The sequence below is a fragment of the Pangasianodon hypophthalmus genome, chromosome 13 (genome assembly GCF_027358585.1).
Source record: "Pangasianodon hypophthalmus isolate fPanHyp1 chromosome 13, fPanHyp1.pri, whole genome shotgun sequence".
Classification (NCBI taxonomy): domain Eukaryota; kingdom Metazoa; phylum Chordata; class Actinopteri; order Siluriformes; family Pangasiidae; genus Pangasianodon; species Pangasianodon hypophthalmus.
In genome coordinates this window covers 24,479,771-24,500,010 of record NC_069722.1, presented here as the reverse complement: position 1 = coordinate 24,500,010, position 20,240 = coordinate 24,479,771, and the positions used below count along the sequence as shown (strand labels likewise).

The 20,240-nt window shown below is 36.3% G+C and overlaps 1 protein-coding gene across 1 annotated transcript in view; it reads right to left on the bottom strand.

Annotated features, from left to right (window-relative positions):
• atf7ip2 (activating transcription factor 7 interacting protein 2) overlaps positions 1-13,608 on the bottom strand; it is an 18,181-nt gene extending 4,573 nt beyond the window's left edge. Inside the window, exons 1-5 of the mRNA XM_026947095.3 lie at positions 13,450-13,608; positions 11,204-11,274; positions 8,941-9,072; positions 6,813-6,899; positions 3,702-3,757 (exon numbers count right to left, since the gene is read on the bottom strand). Coding sequence (XP_026802896.3) covers positions 3,702-3,757; positions 6,813-6,899; positions 8,941-9,072; positions 11,204-11,274; positions 13,450-13,456 — 353 coding nt within the window. The 5' untranslated portion in view covers positions 13,457-13,608. The remainder of the gene's footprint in view (positions 1-3,701; positions 3,758-6,812; positions 6,900-8,940; positions 9,073-11,203; positions 11,275-13,449) is intronic.
• Positions 13,609-20,240: the final 6,632 nt, after the last annotated feature.

Here is a 20,240-nt window from a genome sequence, read left to right as displayed (position 1 = left end):
GATGAACATTGACATAAACGATCCCTGATCTCTACTCTACGCTAAAAGCATATTGATGCCACAGAGTCGTGTGCAAAAGTTAGCGTCCCCTCAGGGGGAAATTTAAACCCAAAACTTTTTATTTTATTCAGCGTCTTCGGTTATGCAAATGAATATTAGATAGTAATAGCGAGAAAAAAAATGTTTGCGTCTCCGTTTCTGAACGTAACGAATAATTTACAGCTTTCTCAGATTTATAGATAACTACAAACGGATAAAAATTTTAATCATTGGCACACTGCTGTGGTATAAGAGGAATAAAACACTTCAGGACGCGCTGTTATAGGAAAATAAGCTACTTAATGTTGATTATTTTCCTTTAACAGCACATCTTGAAGTGTTTTATTTCTCTTACCACAGCAATTTCCCAGCTATCACAATTTTATTCATTAAAGAATGACACATCATACTTTTTATCCGTTTATAGTTACGTTTAATGTTGCGGCACATCCACGAAACATGGCGTTATAGCAGCTATAAACCGTCGCTCTCTCACCAGCCTCTCTTTATTTCTCTCTTTCGAAGTTAATAAGACCAAAAAACCCACAATCTGTCGTTGTTTGTTAGCGAGAAACTGCAAAAAGCATAAACTCAGATGTTGGAAAACTTAAAGCTACAGCTTTACCTGTGACTGTTACAGAGCACTGACACTGGAGACTCCTTCCATAAATGTTAAAGAAACATCTCCTTACAGATCAACGACTTTTTTTAGTCTGTTTATGTGGCGCTTCCGCTGTGCAAGTCCCTGTGAATGAGCTGTTACTATAGAAACGATAACGTATTAGATTGTAATATAAACGTGTGATTTGCAGCTGCACTACTGAGTTAATAGAAAATGAATCTGACCAATCAGAATCCAGAATTCAGCAGATGTGGCGTAAATATTCTATAGCCTCTTGTATGAATCCAGACTGAGAGAAAATGCCTCCTGTGGCCTCTAGGTGGCACTGTCCAGCCTTCAGATGAGAAAATGGCGCACTCCATTCATCAGAGAACACTAAGATGAATTTGTTTTTCACTGACTTAGCAAAGTGTTTTGGAGGATAGGGCTGCACATGAATCTTACTAACGTAGCATGGAGCATTTAAGGACCTCGAGTTCTTCCTGCTTCCAAAAACAGAGGTGTTTAGAGAGAGAGAGAGAGAGAGAGAGAGAGAGAGAGAGAGCGAGAGAGAGAGAGAGAGAAGCAGAACTCGATCGATTTACAGAAAGCACAGGCTGCTCAGGGAAGGGCTATAATGATGATCTTGTTTTTCCTGAGCGTTAAATTCATCATTATTCATCACGACGGTTTGTTTAAAATAAACAGAAAACAGCATTTCCTTTTACAGACTGGAGATTCAGATTTAATGCACTCGAGTCAATAAGAGCAGATAATTAACATTAGCTAATTTGATCTAATCTCCCCAATATCAGTCAGTAGTTTTAATTATTTTAATAATTATTTTAATAATTGCAAAGTTGTCATTTAAAATATATCTATTAAAATTAGCCTACTAAACCTAACATCTATGATTTTATTCATTATTATTATTGCCTATGATTTCTTGGCCAGTATTAATGTCAGTGAGCGATCAAAACTAACGCAAAGGTGCCAATATATAAAGTTAAAAAAAAAAAAAAGCCTTTAAATTCTTTAAAAAAAATTAAATGGATTGAGAATAGCCTTTATAAAACATTCAAACTCACACACAAACAAAAAACCCACCAGATTAAGAATAATAATAAAGTAGATTAAGCATAGTCTTTAAAAAAACGTATAAATAACACAAAGAAAAACAAAAAAACTCACTGGATTAAGAACAAAAAAAACTGTTTGAGATTAAGCTTTCAAAGATGAAAAAAAAAACAAAACAAAGCAAAACAAACAAACAAAAAAAGACCGTAAGATCGAGACTGTATTAAAATAGCCTTGAAGAATTAAAAAATTAAAAATGTATAAATAAATAAATGATTAATAAAATAGCAAATAGCTTTAAAACAAACATACACACATCAGATTAAGAAAAGCCTTTAAAAAATAAGTCAATAAATAAATGATTAATAAACTTTATTTATTTATTTATTTTTTTTTAAAAAAGAATATTCAAAAAACAAATAAAAAGATAATATTGCCAATAATAATAATAATAATAGTTAAGAAACATAAAAATATATCAGAGTAAGAATTAAAATAAATAAATAAATGAATAAATAAATTTATAAAGAAATAAATGAATGAGAATATATTCAAAACAGAGTGTGGATGAACAGACTGCTCAAAATCTCACAATACAGATGTAAGATGACGAATGTCTTTTTAACGCTTGACTTTAACGTTATAAAGTGTGAGTGCAGATAAATCACAGTGTGTGTGTGTGTGTGTGTGTGTGTGTGTGTGAGTGTGTGTGTGTGTGTGTGTGTGTGTATACAGTATATACGATGCGGCAGGCACAGTGAGCGTTAAACCGGTGATGTAACCAAACAAAACGCTGCGTTTTGCACATTCCAGGAAGCGGCTCTGGCAAACGCACGCTATTATTAGACTCTGGAGACGAGACAGCGACGTGCTGTAGCCTTTTTTTAGCTTCGGTTTCTGTGTGAGATTTCTCAAGTATCTGAAAATACAAAGACCTGACGCCAAGATCTGTTTGTAAACACGAGAAATGGATATAAGTGCTGCATTCTTGTGCGCGGAAACAGAACACACTGTAGAGTCAGTGTTATAGATTTAACGAGTGAATATACACAGCGTAACTCATTTCAAGGTAAGAAGTGCTGCTGCGTTTACTGCTGACGCTGGGAGCGGCCATGTTGGTTTGACGTCACTTGCTGAACTCTGGGATGAACGGATCGCCCCGGTTTTTACGAGCAGGAAATCCGAGTTGAGCAGCGTTTTCTATTTGTTTTTTTTTTTCCCCTCATCGCAGGTCAGAAATTCTGACTAATGACTTTTAATCAAATGCAGCAAATAGTCTTTTAAAGGGTTTATCCCCGTTTTTTTCCCCTTTACATAATTTTTCTACATTTATCAAAACTTTTAGCACCAAGGAAAGAAAACTGAATGATATTTCTCTAAGCATATAAGAAATTTTTACATGAAATGAAATTTGTATTATCAACATCACAGTAAAGTTTAATCTAATCTACTGTTTAAAAAAAAATAAATAAATAAAGGAAGTCGCTAACTAACACACAACAGATATAGTAAATCTGTTTTAATGGTAATTTGTGGTCTAAAATGAAGGCAGGGTGCCAATACTTTCAGCAGAGGGGAAATGTACAGGACACCGGTTGCAGACACAGTGATGTCATTGTGTTATACCCCGTGTAGGGAGCACATACAGTGAACAATAAATCATTTGAGAGTGAAGCTAAGATGGTGGATTTTATGCGTCACGGGTTCTAATACGAAAAATTCACATTAGAGTTAAATATCAGTGACGAGAAAACATTACTAAACTAAACTAACTCAACAAATATTAACGAATCTTTAAAAAAATATTCCTTATTTTATTTTATTATAAAACTGAACATCGCTGAGTAAAAAAAAAAAATCACTCTATTCAAAGACATCAGTATAATAGAAATATAATCAAATAATAACACAAATTAATAATGTTATTTTTATTTACTAATTTAAAAAATAAATAAATAAATAAATAAATAAATAAATAAAGTACCTGGTCATGTTTAGGATTTTTGCCTCCTTTTTGATCTCAGGTGACGGGGAGAGATTCTGGGACACACACACACACACACACACACACACACACACACACACACACACACACAGAGAGAGAGAGAAAATAATGAGTGTTTTTGTTCTTAACCATCACCACACCTGATTTTAATTCATTACTATGATGTCAGAGTGGGCGGAGTTAATTTCTTAAAGCACTACAAATATAAAATCAACAGAATTTATTTATTTATTTATTAGATTTAATTCTTTATAATTTTAGAATATTGACGCTGTTATACTAATTAGTTTCACCAAATAAACACGGACACACGCAAAAAAAAAAAGAGATGAAATTACATAAAAATGTAGCGAACGTAGAATTTAAACAGCGTTAAAATTTCCTTTACAATTAATACGAGTGACAGAAAAGGCACAGCGTACAATCCAAGACTGAATCGCCGGGCGCCAATTCCCGTTCCTAAGCCCCGCCCACTTAACTACTATCGCTGTGAGTTTTCACACTCACGTAAGAAAAGTCATATGGAAAAAGAAAAAAAAAAAGTCACGTAAACGTTTACCGTTAACGTTTACCGTGATGTTTATCGCGAATGTTTACCGTTAATGTTTATCGTGATGTTTATCGTGATGTTTATTGCGAATGTTTACCGTTAACGTTTATCGTGATGTTTTATTGCGAACGTTTACCGTTAAAGTTTATCGTGATGTTTATCGCGAACATTTACCGTTAATGTTTATCGTGATGTTTTATTGCGAACGTTTACCGTTAACGTTTATCGTGATGTTTATCGCGAACGTTTACCGTTAACATTTATTGTGATGTTTTATTGCGAACGTTTACCATTAACGTTTATCGTGATGTTTATCGCGAACATTTACTGTTAACATTTATCGTGATGTTTATCGCGAATGTTTACCGTTAAAGTTTATCGTGATGTTTATCGCGGACGTTTACCGTTAACGTTTATCGTGATGTTTATTGCGAACGCTTACCGTTAATGTTTATCGTGATGTTTATTGCAAACGTTTACCGTTAATGTTTACTGCGATGTTTATCGCGAATGTTTACTGTTAACGTTTATCGTGATGTTTTATTGCGAACGGTTATCGTTAATGTTTACTGCGATGTTTATCGCGAATGTTTAACCTTAACGTTTATCGTGATGTTTTATTGCGAACGGTTACCGTTAACGTTTATGGTGATGTTTATTGCGAACGCTTACCGTTAACATTTATCGTGATGTTTATTGCGAACGTTTACCGTTAATGTTTATGGTGAACGTTATGTTTTTGTTTGGTGGCCTCATTTTTCTCTCCTGTGTTTTCATTTATTTTATTTCTCTCTCCTCCTCCTCGTCACTGCTGCTGGTAAGAATATCTCTACTGACCTCATGACTCATCTCTGTGTACATATGACTCATGTGTGTGTGTGTGTGTGTGTGTGTGTGTGTGTGTGTGTGTTGATTATGTCTTACAGTCATAATTATACACTTGACGTGCATCCTGGAATAGTTTATACGCCACTCAGACGTGTGGAATGTAGTCATATAAATGTTATTAAAGGTTAAATAAATGATTGACAGAATAGTGAAGTTCTTCAAAACAGAGTTTTTATACATTTCCTCATTATGCTAATAATCTCAGCATACAGTGAAAAGCTGTTTGTGACTGCAGTAAAATTGACTCAGTGCTCAATATTCATCAGAAATTCGGCAGAAATAAAACTCTGGTTATTAAAAATAACTGTAAATGTCCATCAGTAAAGCAGAAACATCGCTTTAACTCCGATTTTTTAATATGACAAGCCGGGTTTTGGGAAAATAATTCCTTTCTGAGAATAAATACGTTCAGTAGTAAGGTTTTATTAAAGATGTGCAATCTTCATAATAATTTTTATTAGTATTTCACTGTTAATCTGTTTTTTTGAGTCTGAATCAGTGTGAAAGTGAGTTTTATTTTTATTTGATGTCTTCAGAAATGTGGTGAAGAAATAAAGGTAAACAAATGTTTACATCTTCACCAAGCAGGCGTAGAAATCAACAAAATCAGCCGAACAAGGAGAACACAGAGAACACAAAGGACTCGGAGAACATGGAGAACGTGGAGAACACAAAGAACATGGAGAACATGGAGAACATGGAGAACATGGAGAACACAGATAACATGGAGAACATGGAGAACACAAAGCACATGGAGAACACAAAGAACACAAAGGACATGGAGAACATGGAGAACACAAAGAACACGGAGAACACAAAGAACATGGAGAACACAGAGAACATGGAGAACATGGAGAACACAAAGCACATGGAGAACACAAAGAACACGAAGAACACAAAGGACATGGAGAACATAGAGAACACAGAGAACATGGAGAACACAAAGAACATGGAAAACACAAAGGACATGGAGAACATGGAGAACACAGAGAACATGGAGAACACAAAGAACATGGAGAACACAAAGAACATGGAGAACACAAAACACATGGAGAACACGGAGAACATGGAGAACACAAAGAACATGGAGAACACAGATAACATGGAGAACACAAAGAACATGGAGAACACGGAGAACATGGAGAACACAAAGAATTTGGAGAACATCTACAAAAAAAAATAATAATAAAATAATAATCTAACCACACAGCATCTGACTGACTTCCTGCAGGTGAGTCGATTCAGAGTTGAATCATTAGGAGAAGGTGGGTTCACTAACACCTCGCACAGACGCTCTCGGATCAGATCGTTCTCACCTGCCTACAGAACCGTAACGAACCCTGTCGCGCTCCTCTGGCTTTAGGCCACGCCCCCTACCTGATACCTGCTCCTGACAATAATCTATGTGTTTAGAAGGTTTATGATTTTCAGCATAAAGTCAGGAGACGTCACTGTAGTGCACCGTGCTAAACTAGTAGCTACACACTTTCAGCACTTTTATAGCTACTTTAGATATGTTTTTATGTTTAGTAAGAGGGACGAGACGCCATTTTGACCAAACGTATTTAACCCTTTCACCCTTAATCGCTTATATTGAGTTATGTGAGAAGATTGTAATTAAATATAATTTCGTGCACGATGTTAACCTGTACCTGTTCCTGGCCCGCTTCCAAGATTCCCCGTTTCCGTATGTCCGCGAACACGGCGTCTCCTCTTCGCTTCACCTTCCTAACGTGTGCCTGGAAAGAAGAAGCGCAAAAAATAAATAAATAAATGAATAAATAAATAAATATAATAATAATAATAATAATTTAAAGGTGGATTAGCCAAGATTTGTCAACACTGGGTAACTTCTTATTCTGGATTTACTCTGTTTCTCGTCTTTAAGATTTTCTTTAAGCACGGAGTGATTTTTGCGCTCGCAGGTGAATTATCCGGCTGCGCTGCGCTCTTCCCGATTTCAGACCGAGATGGGGTGTGTGTGTAAAATGATCCATCCAAACACAATCAAGCACTATGGACTGGAAGGCATTTTTCCAAAAAGGTTTTCTAAACCGAGTAATACACTTGAGGCCACGGCTTAAAGGATCATTTTTTTTTTAAATAATGTTTTACCGTTTTATTAAAATTTTTCTAAACTTGTTTTTTTCCAGGTTTGTTGTACTTGTAAGAGACCAGAAATATTGATGATTGCACCTTTAAAGCTGGAAAGATGATGTACGATTTGGGAATTTTGCCTCCTCTTACTGCAAGCTACTTAAAGGAGAAGATTCTGGAGCACTGCTAGCATAATAATAAAAAATTAATGCGTCTAATTAACTAAGCGACTAATTAACGCGAAGGAACGTGATCACCAGGTGCGTGCACATCTCTATAAGTTGATCGTTGCGTAGTGACTCCAAAATGTGGTGTTTTTATTTTACTTTCAGTTTAGTTTTTAAATTACTGTACATAACATCAGCTGGGAAATAAGACAATATAATACGATATCACGGTGAATTACGTCACAAAACCCTTTTCTGAAATATTGTCATATTTATTTATTTATTTGTAAAAATACCAGTTATAAACTCTGACTGAAAGTTTTTAAAATATTAAGAATATTTTTCAGTTTTTTCAAAACTTTTTTCCCCACATTTCAGCGACGTTAAAGTATAAAATTCAACAAGCTTTTTTCTTTTTTTTAAAGTGACATTTCGTTTACATTTATGGTGATATCATAAAAATGTCTTCAAATATCGTGGTATAAGAGGATATTTTCCTATTTCATATCGCCCAGCTCAAGTTCTATAAGTTACACTGACTAGATAAATCAGACGCTGGATTAAAGGTAAGATCTACTGACACACACACACACACACACACACACACACACACACAGAAAAAAAAATCTTCTAGTGTCTCCATCTTAACTAAAACAGACTAGAGGCAACTTTTTTCCCCCCCAAGTGCCTTGTGGTTACCGTAAAACCCGGTATATACGCACACACCCTTTGGTCAACACGATAAATTATTATTTTATTAAGAAAACCGTGGATGCGGTTAATTATCTCGTTCCCTCGCATTACTAAATCACTGTATAATGATGGTGCAGGTTGAGCTCCATATGGATTCTTCTGCGTTTACGAATGATTACGATGCGCTTCTCGGCGTGTACGCTCGCCGCCGTACGCTCGCCGTATGGAAGAACCTTCCCGTTATCTGTATCAGTATCATTTGTCAATCAGTATCTACGCAACAGTATTGAAAAGCGACCTTAAATCACCTCATGTACTCAAGCAAGTACTTAACTCTCAGAGCTTCACTTATATACTACACTGTACCGTTTCGAGCGCATTTAGCAGAGTGACTTCATGCCTGTGATCCTACAAGGACGTTTCTGTGAGAACAAACTGGTGTGACCTCGTAGACGGTGTTTTTTAAGATGAAGGCTAATGCTGTTTTTGAAACATAAACTGACTGAACTCTCGCCGCGGTTAAAACTAAGATAAGGGGACAGTGAAATAATTGTGACGAGAGGCAGGTGTGTGATTAAGAGAGAAAAGAGAAAACTCCATCTGAAGAGATGATTGTTTTAGAGTTGTATGAAAGCATGAGCCGCGATTCTGTAGATCAGATGCTCTGAAGACGCCTCGGCTTTGCTGTCTGATTCAATGAAGACTACAGATTTTTGGCATCCAGAAACCCCTAGTCTCGCCTTGTAACTCATTTTCTTATTCTGATTTGCGGAAGTTTTTGTCACGACAGCCGTCACAGCGTCGCCGTCGTACTCGCGCTCACCTCGAGCTTCCGGATTCTCGCGTCGTATCTGGGTTCGTTATCGACCTCCTGAATTCTCTCCATCAGAGCTTTCATCATTTTGTCGGACTGCTCCAGGGCAGACTGCACCTCTCTGGAGATCAGCTCCTGAACCTGTGATCACACACATGCGCACACGCGCACACACACACACGCATACATATGCACACACGCACACACACACACACGCACACACAGACACACACACACACAGACACACACACACACAGACACACACACACACAGACACACACACACACGCACACAAACACACACACACACGCACAAACACACGCACACAAACACACGCACACGCGCGCACACACACACAAACACATGCACACAAACACACACACGCACACAAACGCGCACACACACACAAACACACACACGCACAAACACACACACACACAAACACACACACGCACACAAACACACACACAAACACACGCACATACACACGCACACGCACACACACGCACACGCACACAAACACACACACGCGCACACACGCACACACACGCACACACAAACACACACAAACACACGCACGCACACACAAACACACGCACACAAACACACGCACACACACAAACACGCACACACAAACACACACACACAAACACACACACATACACACACAGACACACACATACACGCACAAATACACGCACAAACACACACATACACACACAGACACACACAGACAGACACACACACACACACACACACGCACGCACAAACACACACAAACACATGCGCGCACACACACACACACACACACCAGATTAATGAAAGTCTTAAGAAAATTGGTGAATAAATAAATGATTAATAATCTTTACATTGAAAAATAAGAATATATAAAATAAATAAATAAATAAAAAGGTTAAGATTAGCATTTATGTTAAAATAATAATAATAATGATAATAATAATGATAATAATAATAATAATAATAATAATAGTCTCAAGAAACAAAACACAAAAACACATCAGATAAAGAATAGTTTTAAATAAAATAAATAAATGTATAAATAAATGAGTAATTAAATAAATAGATGAACGAATTAATGAATAAGCGAATTAATAAACGAAATAATAAATTTATGAATGAATTAATAAATAAACGAATGAGAATATATTTTAAACAGAGTGGAGATGAACACTTAAATAATAAGACTTAATTTAATAATAACTTAAATACCGTTTAAATAATGGTTTGATAAAAACGTTAAATCTTTATATATAATACATTAATAACTGGGACGCAATTATTTAATAACTGAAATTATTTGAAAACATTTATACTTATACTGATTTTATATTTTATATTAATATTGATTTTAATTTTCTCTGCTTGTAATTTAGTTTTTTTTTTATCGAATCATTCAATCAAATTAGATTTTTTTTAATACACAGTGCAGATTAGTCTTAATTATTTTTTTTTAGATATTGATAAGGCAGAAGTGCTTAATTGCTCAATTAGCAGGTAAATAATTTTCACAGGTTTAATAAAATATTACTGTAATAACTCTGAAATCTCCTCTTGGACCAAATACAAAGGAAAATGTAGAGTTAGCAGAATAAAATCAACATTATTTTTATTTTAGGAATGATGCGGTGAGAAATTTTTAATCAGGATGAAGCGCACTTTTGTCCTGATACAGAAATAAACCCATCCAACTCTCTCTCCTAGTTTCCTCTCTCGATCAGATTTATTATCTCAGTAATGAGACTGCAGGCTGATTGCACTTCAGTGTAGCGCGACTGCAACGCACTGATGAAAGCGAAGTGCGACGCCACGGTGAATTATTTTACATTCACTTCTTTAAAAAGTTTACATTTATTAAAAACACATGAGTGCATGTAATTTGTAAAAAAATAAATAAATAACTCAACGAAACAAAAAGGGGTTTTTAAAAGTTTCTATCGCTTGAGTAACCTCGTCCACAGCGGAGATAAGTTTTTAAATGTTTACAGATAAGCTGTAAATTATTTTCTGCTATTTTTTAAATTTATTTGTTCCTCGTCGACTTTTAAGCTGCGCATCATAATCACCGTCTAAACCCTTTTCAGCTCCGATTTATTTATTTTCTAAAATATTCCTGAATCCTTACAGCACTTTTAAATCCCATCAACTAGTTTTTCCTCATTAGCTTCAGTCCTGAATAAACGTTTACACGCTTTTGGACACTCCGCTTTTAGCTCCAAAGCTTTTCCTCCTGCTAGGTGAAGATCTTTTTCACCTCGGCTGTAGAGAGGTTTAGAGCGGCGGCTGGTTTTTCAGACCCGTCATCACATCGTCTCTTCTTCATACCTGGGGGAAAAAAAAAAAAAAAGAAGAAGTGAACGCAAAGCAAAGAAAGAATTTATTATATGATTAAATCATCCTTTTAAGAAGATTTATTCAAAACCGCTGAACATCAGGAAACAGGCTGCAGGTGTTCAGTTCACTTTAGTCCAAGTTTCAGGAAAAATAAACAAATTTACAAGCTTTAAATCTAACCTCATCTGTCCTAATCAACTCGTGCAGCAAGTCTACTGAGAAACCTTTTAAAGTGGTTTTTATTTTCTTAAATAAAAAGTTACTAGCAATACAAATAATAAAACCAATAAATCATAAACAAAACAAACAAATAAATACCAAGATAAATATAAAAAATAATAAATAAATAAATAAATATATAAAACTAATATAAATATACCAAATAATAAATAAATAAATAAATACTAATATAAAGAATACAAAATAAATATAAATAATAATAAATAAAATGATAAAAACTAATATAAATATACCAAATAAATAATAAATAAATATATAAATACCAAAAACTTTATTCATCTTTAACCATTAAATTCATGACTTATTAATTATTAATTAATTACTAACTGAATGTAATAAAACCAATAAATAATAAACAAAACAAACAAATAAATATCAATACAAATACAACACATAATAAATAAATAAATAAATAATTAAATAAATAAAACTAATATAAATATACCAAATAATAAATAAATAAATACTAATGTAAATATACCAAGCAAATAATTATAAATATATAATAAATTATATAAAATACCAAATAAATAATAAAAAATTAATATAAATACCAATATAAATAATAATAATAATAAATAAAAATATAAAACTAATATAAATATACCAAATAAATAAATATATAAATACCAAAAACTTTATTCATCTTTAACCATTAAATTCATGACTTATTAATTATTAATTAATTACTAACTGAATGTAAAATTGAGAAGTCTTAAGCGTTATAAACACGTACAAGACTCATATTTAAAACATTACAAAAATATTTACAAAAAAAAAAATCATATATAAAATATATGATGTTTATAATATTCATTTATGCAGCTTTTTTAATAAAAAAATCTAATTAAATAATTAAACAAATATATTCATAAAATAATCTACCAGAGAATAAACTAACTGTAAATATATGAAATAAATAAATTTATTAATTTTTATAAATTCATTTTATAATTATTGTTATTAATGTGAATTATGCTATCGATAATAATAATAATGATAATAATAATAATAATAAAGTTTAAATGTATTTTATATGGATTTAAAACATTATTTGTATTTGTTTTATTATTTTCTATTCGAAATAATTTACTTATTTTAATTCACGCTTGTTTTCTAGTTGTATTGATTAATCACTACTACTGAGGGCCGTATCCCAATAAGCTCCCTACTCTGTGTCCAAGTGCACTACATCTGCGATGACGTAACGGAAGTTACACCTGCTGTAGGGCACTACAGTGTCGCCTAAGCGGGCGATTTGGAACACAGCCCAAAGTCCTGTCGATGGACGGCGACTCGTAAGACAATGGAACAACACGGTGACAGAAAACGCTTCATAAACACTCCGACAATGACAAATTAATTCCTATTTAGCGTTTAAATAAGATTTAAAATCTAAAATAAAGTAAACAGTTTAAAAGTTAGTTTTATAACAACATCTTAAGCTGGCTGTTACACGTAGCTAGCTGTTATTAGCAACTCGTTTACGATGTTTTTAACAAATTATATAGCATAACTTACATGTTTGAATTATAAACAACTCTATAATTTATTAATTAATACATTATGAAAATGATTTCACTTTATTTTTAAAGTTTAATAAACTAATGAGAACCAGTTATGAGAACTAGTTAGCCTAGCTTGCTTCATGCTAGCTAGCTAGCTACCGTTAGCTACCGCTTGTAAATAGACAAATGTGACCGGAAGTTATCCAAACCGCCTCTATTTTAATATATATATTTATATATATTTTAAATACTGAGCACTTCACGTCTGAATAATTCTTTACTCTTTTGTGTTTATTCTTTAAGAGGCTAAATAATAGCGAGCTAGCTAGTTAGCATTAGCTTCCGGTGGTAGCTTCCATTCAGCCCTCGCGCTGCCTTTTTTGTAAATAAATTAATATTTTATATTTTTTTTACTCACTTGTCATTTTCTAAAACACCACAAATAAATGTCCAGCCCGCTTCAGTGGGAGTTTCACGCAGTTTTTTTTTTTTTTAAATTTATTATTATTATTTTTTTAAAGCTGCAGCTTCTATTACAGCAACGGACCCAAACCAAATAAAGGGGGCGTGGCTTCTTCGCGGGACTTTGGAAGTGGGCGGGGTTACGATAAACTCCTGCTCTGATTGGATGACGTGGAAGCTGTTACGCTTGAAACGTTTTTTTTTTCTTTTCATTCAGTTTAGCTCAACAATAGACTGGAATATAATGTAGAATTTGTACATTTGTGTTTTTTTATTCAATACAAATTAAAGTTCTGAGGAATGGGTCATTTACATATATTAATATTCATTAATATTCATCACATTGATCAATTATATACCACAGAGTTGCTGAGTTCTGGATTCTGATTGGTCAGAACTATAATCACACTAAAAGTATGTACTCTATCTGTGACGAAAAAGTACACACTTTTGAGAAAAAAGAAAAAAAGTACTGGGACTAAAAGTACTAACACGTAACGGAAGAGAACGTTGTTGCCTAGTTACGGTTTACACCGTCACCGTAAACAAACTCATCGTTGCATTTCAGCTTTTCTTCATTCATTACTCCTTAAAAAAACTTCGGTTAGAGTTTAAGTTCTTACACTTAAATACCGAAGACGCATCACTGATGTTACACTCGTCCGCCATGTTTGCAGGTTAAATTCGGCGAAGCGAACCGTCACAAAACCCTTCCTCCTCCTCCTCTTCTTCCTCCTTCTTCACGCAAGGAATTGTGGGTAATATTAGCTGAAAAAGTGTCCACGGATCCACCTTTCGAAAATCTAACGGCGACAGTAGACCATCCAGATACCTTTCAGATCCTCATTTCAACTCACTACGACGTGGGATGCGATAATTCTAATCTCGGATACTGTTTAAGACGGATAGGAGGCGAATTGAGGCGGAGCAAAAATGTTTATAATAATGCTCTACGCTCACACGAGCGAGTGACAAGTCACTCGTTTATCTCATGTGGGTGTGGCCTGTCCAGCGTTTTGTTTTTTTTTTCCCCGATGAGAAACGGTAGTAGCTATATCGTGTATCTTCTAAAGCTAACTAGTTAAATGCAAATTAAATAACGCACTAATCAGTGTAAAAAAAAATCGATTGTTTGAGCTCCGTGTCACGTGCTTAGCTTCGTTCTCTGATCAGAGTCGCAAAGCGAGCTAACTGGACTAGCTATGCGCACTCACCAGAGACACCGACGATCTCCGCTACTTCCTTACAGGCTTTATTTTTCTTCGTAATGTCTCTATACATTATATCTGTATTTTATATCACAAGATAAAACCGCGGTTCTTTCGCTTTTGTGCGTCAAACAGTCAACGAAGTGTAAAAAAGAAGAATAAAGTGGAGAACTGAAGAAACGTCGGACCACACGTGGCGTAGGATTGGTCCGAAGAATCATACAAGCCAATCGTATGGATTTTGTCGGTTCATAGCGTGACGAGTTTTTACATTGCACGTTGTCATTGCGGTTGCAGTTCACCTCACAGCCATCAGAGGGCGCTAGAAATGACAAAATGACACCTTTAGGCATTCAGAATAAAGAAGAAACATATTTATCCACGTATCCTCCTTCAGTAATGACTTTTGGTTTATGACAGGCCTTGGCTCAGGGTGAGGCACAGCTTGTAATTTTAGCACTAGCCTAGTCTTATCTGTGCTAAGCTCATTTCTAGCTTCCTGAGATTAGCTTCTTTTAGGTCACGATGGGTGATTTGCGTCAAAAAAAATCTCTTATCATTAAAGCACAGATGATGAAGCTTAGTGAGGAAAAAGGGGATTGATTCTGAATATATTGTGCTGCTCTCATTTCCGTGAGCATTTATAAGCACCAGGAAATGGACAAAAAGCATAAATATAAATACAATGTGAGGAGAGATCTTTAGACGCACGTGATTCACACTCCTCGACGCGTATACACGGTATCTCTATGATTACACATTCCAAGCACCACAAGCCTCGCGACCGCACCTCCGCCATGCTGTGCGTGCATTTTCCTTTTCCGGCTTCACGAGGCCAATCACTTCGCATTATGTCTCAGACATGATACGGCTCCTCGGCGCTCACTCGCGACATCACACCCTGCTCATAATACAGGGATGGAACACAAAGCTCCCCTGCGGCTAACTGCCATCTCTGGAATGAGCTCGCTAGTATTTCTTTTTTTTTTTTTTTCTATTTGTAACTGCGAGCCAGAAAATGGAGCACAAAAAGTGGAGGGAGGACGCTTGTACTGCAGACGCTCCACATTTAAAAATGGGTGTAATCCTTGATTTCGGGGAGGAGGTGTTTATTTAACATTTATGGAAGGAGTCTCCAGTGTCAGCGTATTCAGGACACGCTTCTTTGAGGTTTCTCGGTGACGTGACAAGCTGCGTCTTTAATTTTTTTTCTCTTAAAGTTAATACGACCGAGAAAAAAGAGAGGCTGGTGATGGATCCATTGGTTATAGCTGCTGGAACGGAAGTGAGAACCTGTTTTCTGGACGTTCCACAACAATATCCGTAACTATAAACGGACAAAAAGTATCACATGTCATTGTTTAATTAATAAAAACATCGTTGCTGTGGTATAAGAGGAATAAAACATTTTGCGTCATGCTGTTAGCGCTGTTACAGTAAAATACCGAATGACGCGAAGGCGTGATGAAGCGGAGTCACTGTTACCACCCTGACGTTGATTATTTTCCTCTGACAGCACGTCCCCAAGTGTTTTATTCCCGAAGGTGAAGTGGATTTGCACCTGTCACGTAACACTTCTGCTGCTTTCCAGCGTATTCGTGCAAAGCATTGATGTCTCTTGAAGATATCACTCAGAGAACTGTATTATGAGACAAATCTGCATTTTAAATTATTATTATTTTGTAAATTAATGGCACAGAATAATACGCTAGTCGTAACACCACAGTCGTACTCTGTTCCAGATGAACGTAAGTGAACACCGAAGGCAGTAATGTAACCCAGGAGGATGTTTTTTTTGTGAGCGCATGTTGAGTCATGAGAAATAATTGGAGTAATCACATTGTTTTTATGGACGTGCTCATCAAAAAAATGCCTTATTGTTCTCATTACCGTAAGCGATGCTTAATGAGAGAACACGTTATCTCCTCGGGATTGTTATTTAGCTATTTGTGGTCGTTACATTCATCAGATCATGGTGATGTGCGTGCAGCGTGTTCATCGTCATTATTCAGTGTATGAATAATGCTGAAACGATGGAGAGAATCTTACACCAGTTAATAAGACCAAAAAAAAAAAACCTCAAACAACTTGAGAATGTTACAGCTTTACCTCTGACTGTTACAAAGCACTGACACTGGAGACTCCTTCCATAAATGTTACATAAACATCATCTTACATTTCTATTTGTTACATAACAAAACATTTTTAAATCTGTTTTTATTAGGCTTAGATTATTTTTAATATTTATATATATACTTTTTATTCAGTGGCTTTGATTAAGTCGAGAATCTCCTCTGGATAAAACTGTATAAATAGAGACAAACATAGTTTCAGTTGTTTTTCCAAAATCCACTCCTAAACAAAAAGCTTTAAAAATCACTCCTTTATACACACACACACACACACACACACACACACATATATATATATATATATATATATATATATATATACACACACACATATATGCATCAAGTAAAGCATCAGAGAGTAAAAAAATGAAAGCTTAAAAGGCTGAAAGTGTAAATCAGCACGCAGCTTAAAGGCAGGAGTGTACGTTATTAAGGCAGGAGTGTACGCCGCTTCCAGTAAATATAATTACAGCAGAGCTGTTTGTTAAGTCGATGCATTTTATTCACAGATCAGATCTGAAATATTGCTTTGTAGAGGGAAAAACCTGGCACCGAGTCCTGGCAGTGGGGAGTGTAAAGAGAGCCCAAAGAAAAAAAAAAATAAAAATCAAACCTGAAAATGTAAATCTGCACAATGCACAAAGGGCAGGAATTAATGCATTAGCTTTAGGGCGCGTCTGAGTGTAGAACCTCCCAGCAAATACAATCAACCAGATCCCTGTTTTAGTCGATGCGCTTTAATTCACAGATCGATACGTTCTGTTCACAGATCATGTCTGAATTATTGCTTTCTAAAGGACAGAGTGGTGTTAAGGCTGCAGCCTGGATGTTTCTAAAATTAAAGGAATATTTAAGCTTCATTTGGGATGTCCACTCTATCAGACAAGACATGTTTGGTGTCTGATGTTGGTGTCTGTGACGCGAATGGAGCAGACGCTGTAGAAGCCTAATGCTGTGTTTGACTTAACTCGGAAGTGGGAAGTTGGAACTCTGAATTATGTCATTTTTCTGACTAAAGAAAACGTGTGTGTATACAGTATAACTCGTTTAAAAGTCAGAAGTGATGCTGTGATTACTGCTGATGCTGTGAGAGCCATGTTGATGTGACATCACTTGCTGGGCGAAATTGAAGAGACCTTTCTGACCTTTCTAAGAGTAGGAATTCCGAGTTGAGAGGGCGTTTTCCTAGTCGGACTTATGAGTTTTAGTCGGATGCAGCATATGTCACTCAGAATCTTTAAACATCCAGTGTCCAGGTTTTCTGTGATGTTGTGCAGATTTCAGTAAACAGACATTTTCCCACTTGAATATTTTGTTTTTCCCCGGAATCTGTGATTACCGTGAGAGTTCGGTAAGTTGGTGAAGTGCGAAAGCTGTTTTCAAGCCTGAGAGAAGTTCAGAGATCTGAAAACGCTGGCCTGGAGCTCGCTTCACCCGAACCCTGGTGTGATCCACATTAGATGTGGAAGTTATCTGAGTAACATGTTACAATCAGAGCAAATGGCTGCGGAGACCAGGGTTGCTTATACTTTGTGGGTTTTTTTATCCTCTTATTTATACATTAGTGGATTTTGGCTTCGGAAGCTGACCAGGCCAAAATAATAAACCACCTTTCACATTACTTCCTGTTTCAGGTTTCATAATGGTGGAGAAAGGGATTGTTAAGGTCAGTGAGAGTGTAAGCACATCATGAAAAATTCATGATTCAAATCTTCTTATACAAGAGCGGCTCCTCGATTCAAGGCATTTCTTCACGATGACATGCCAATCATCCGAAAAGCAATGTTCTTCACTGCTTGAGAGTTGGAACAAAAGGAAAATAGTGAAAAAAGGATGGATTAATTTACATTAGTACCTACCATTTTGCAAATCTGCATGCTTTATGGAATTCAGAAAAAAATTCTTCTATGTCAAAGCAAACCTGCGATTATAAGCCCCGCCCCTAACGATCACAGAACCGGTCCTGAGTCTGAACTCAAGTATTTGTGCCACGTGTGCAAATGCCTTCACTGTCATCTATAAACATGGACAAAACTTTTAAGCTGCTTTCACACTTGGATTCTTTTTCTCAAACCCCAAAGCAGGTTTTACATGAAATCCTACAGGAAGATTCTGAAAAGAAAAAGAAAAGCAGTCTGAGGTTTTTGTTCACAGCGTCGTGTAACAGGAGCGGCGGATTTATTTGTGGTTGGACGCCGGGGTTTAAACATCCAGCAAATCAGACTTAAGTCAGACTTGCAATAATAGGTCATAAATATCAGTGTCCATGAGCAAAAGTAAAGGAATGGACAAATAAACATGTCATTGTGTACTGTATGTGTGGTCTATACAAATTTAGCAACGTGATCACGGGGAATGCACTTTCCAAAAGCACTTTCTTTACGTCCTGACCAATCATGCTGCACGTTGCGGGGAAAGAGAGCAAAACAGACATGGAGGACAGAGTGCAGTGGAAGTGAGGAGATTGAAGACATGCGGAATAGAAAAATGCTGGCACGGTGGTGCAGCGGATAACATTCCCGCCTCACAGCTCCAGGATCTCCGGCTCCGTCCTGACCCCGGGTTACTGTCTGCGTGGTTTCACGTGTTCTCCCGGTGTCCGTATGGGGTTCCTCCTCGTTCTCCGGTTTCTTCACACTGTCCAAAAGCATGTACATGCGTGGAACTTGGATTGGATTGATTGATGCTAAATTACTGCTAGTTGGGAATGTGTGTGCGTGTGTGTGTGTGTGTGTGTGTGTGTGTGGGTGGGTGGGTGATGGACAGGCATCCCATTCTGCTTCACACCCAGCGTTCCTGGGAGAGAGTCTGGAGCCACCATAACACCTAACCCGGATAAATCACTTACTCGAGAAGGAGTGTGTATATATATATATATATATAATGAAAATGCTCCTTCTTTCCTTGACCTTAGTGCATGATTTACACTGCAGCACCGTTCTGAAGTTTGCTGTAGAGGTGTGATTAGCTTTAAAGGAGCGCAGAGAAAAGGAGGAAAGAAAGAAAGGATGGATCACGGAGCATCCTGCTCTCCTCTGCATTTTATTTCATCCTCCAGTCGCAGACCTGCTGCTGCTGCTCTCTGCATGTGTATATATATGTGTGCGTGAGAGTGTGTGTGTGTGTGTGTGAGAGAGAGAGAGAGAGAGAGAGAGAGAGAAAGTGTGTGTGTGTGTGTGTGTGTGAGAGAGAGAGAGAGAGAGAGTGTGTGTGTGTGTGTGTGAGAGAGAGAGAGAGAGAGAGAGAGAGTGTGTGTGTGTGAGAGAGAGAGAGAGGGAGAGAGAAAGAGAGAGAGAGTGTGTGTGTGTGTGAGAGAGAGAGAGAGGGAGAGAGAAAGAGAGAGAGAGAGTGTGTGTGTGTGTGTGTGTGAGAGAGAGAGAGAAAGAGAGAGAGTGTGTGTGTGTTTG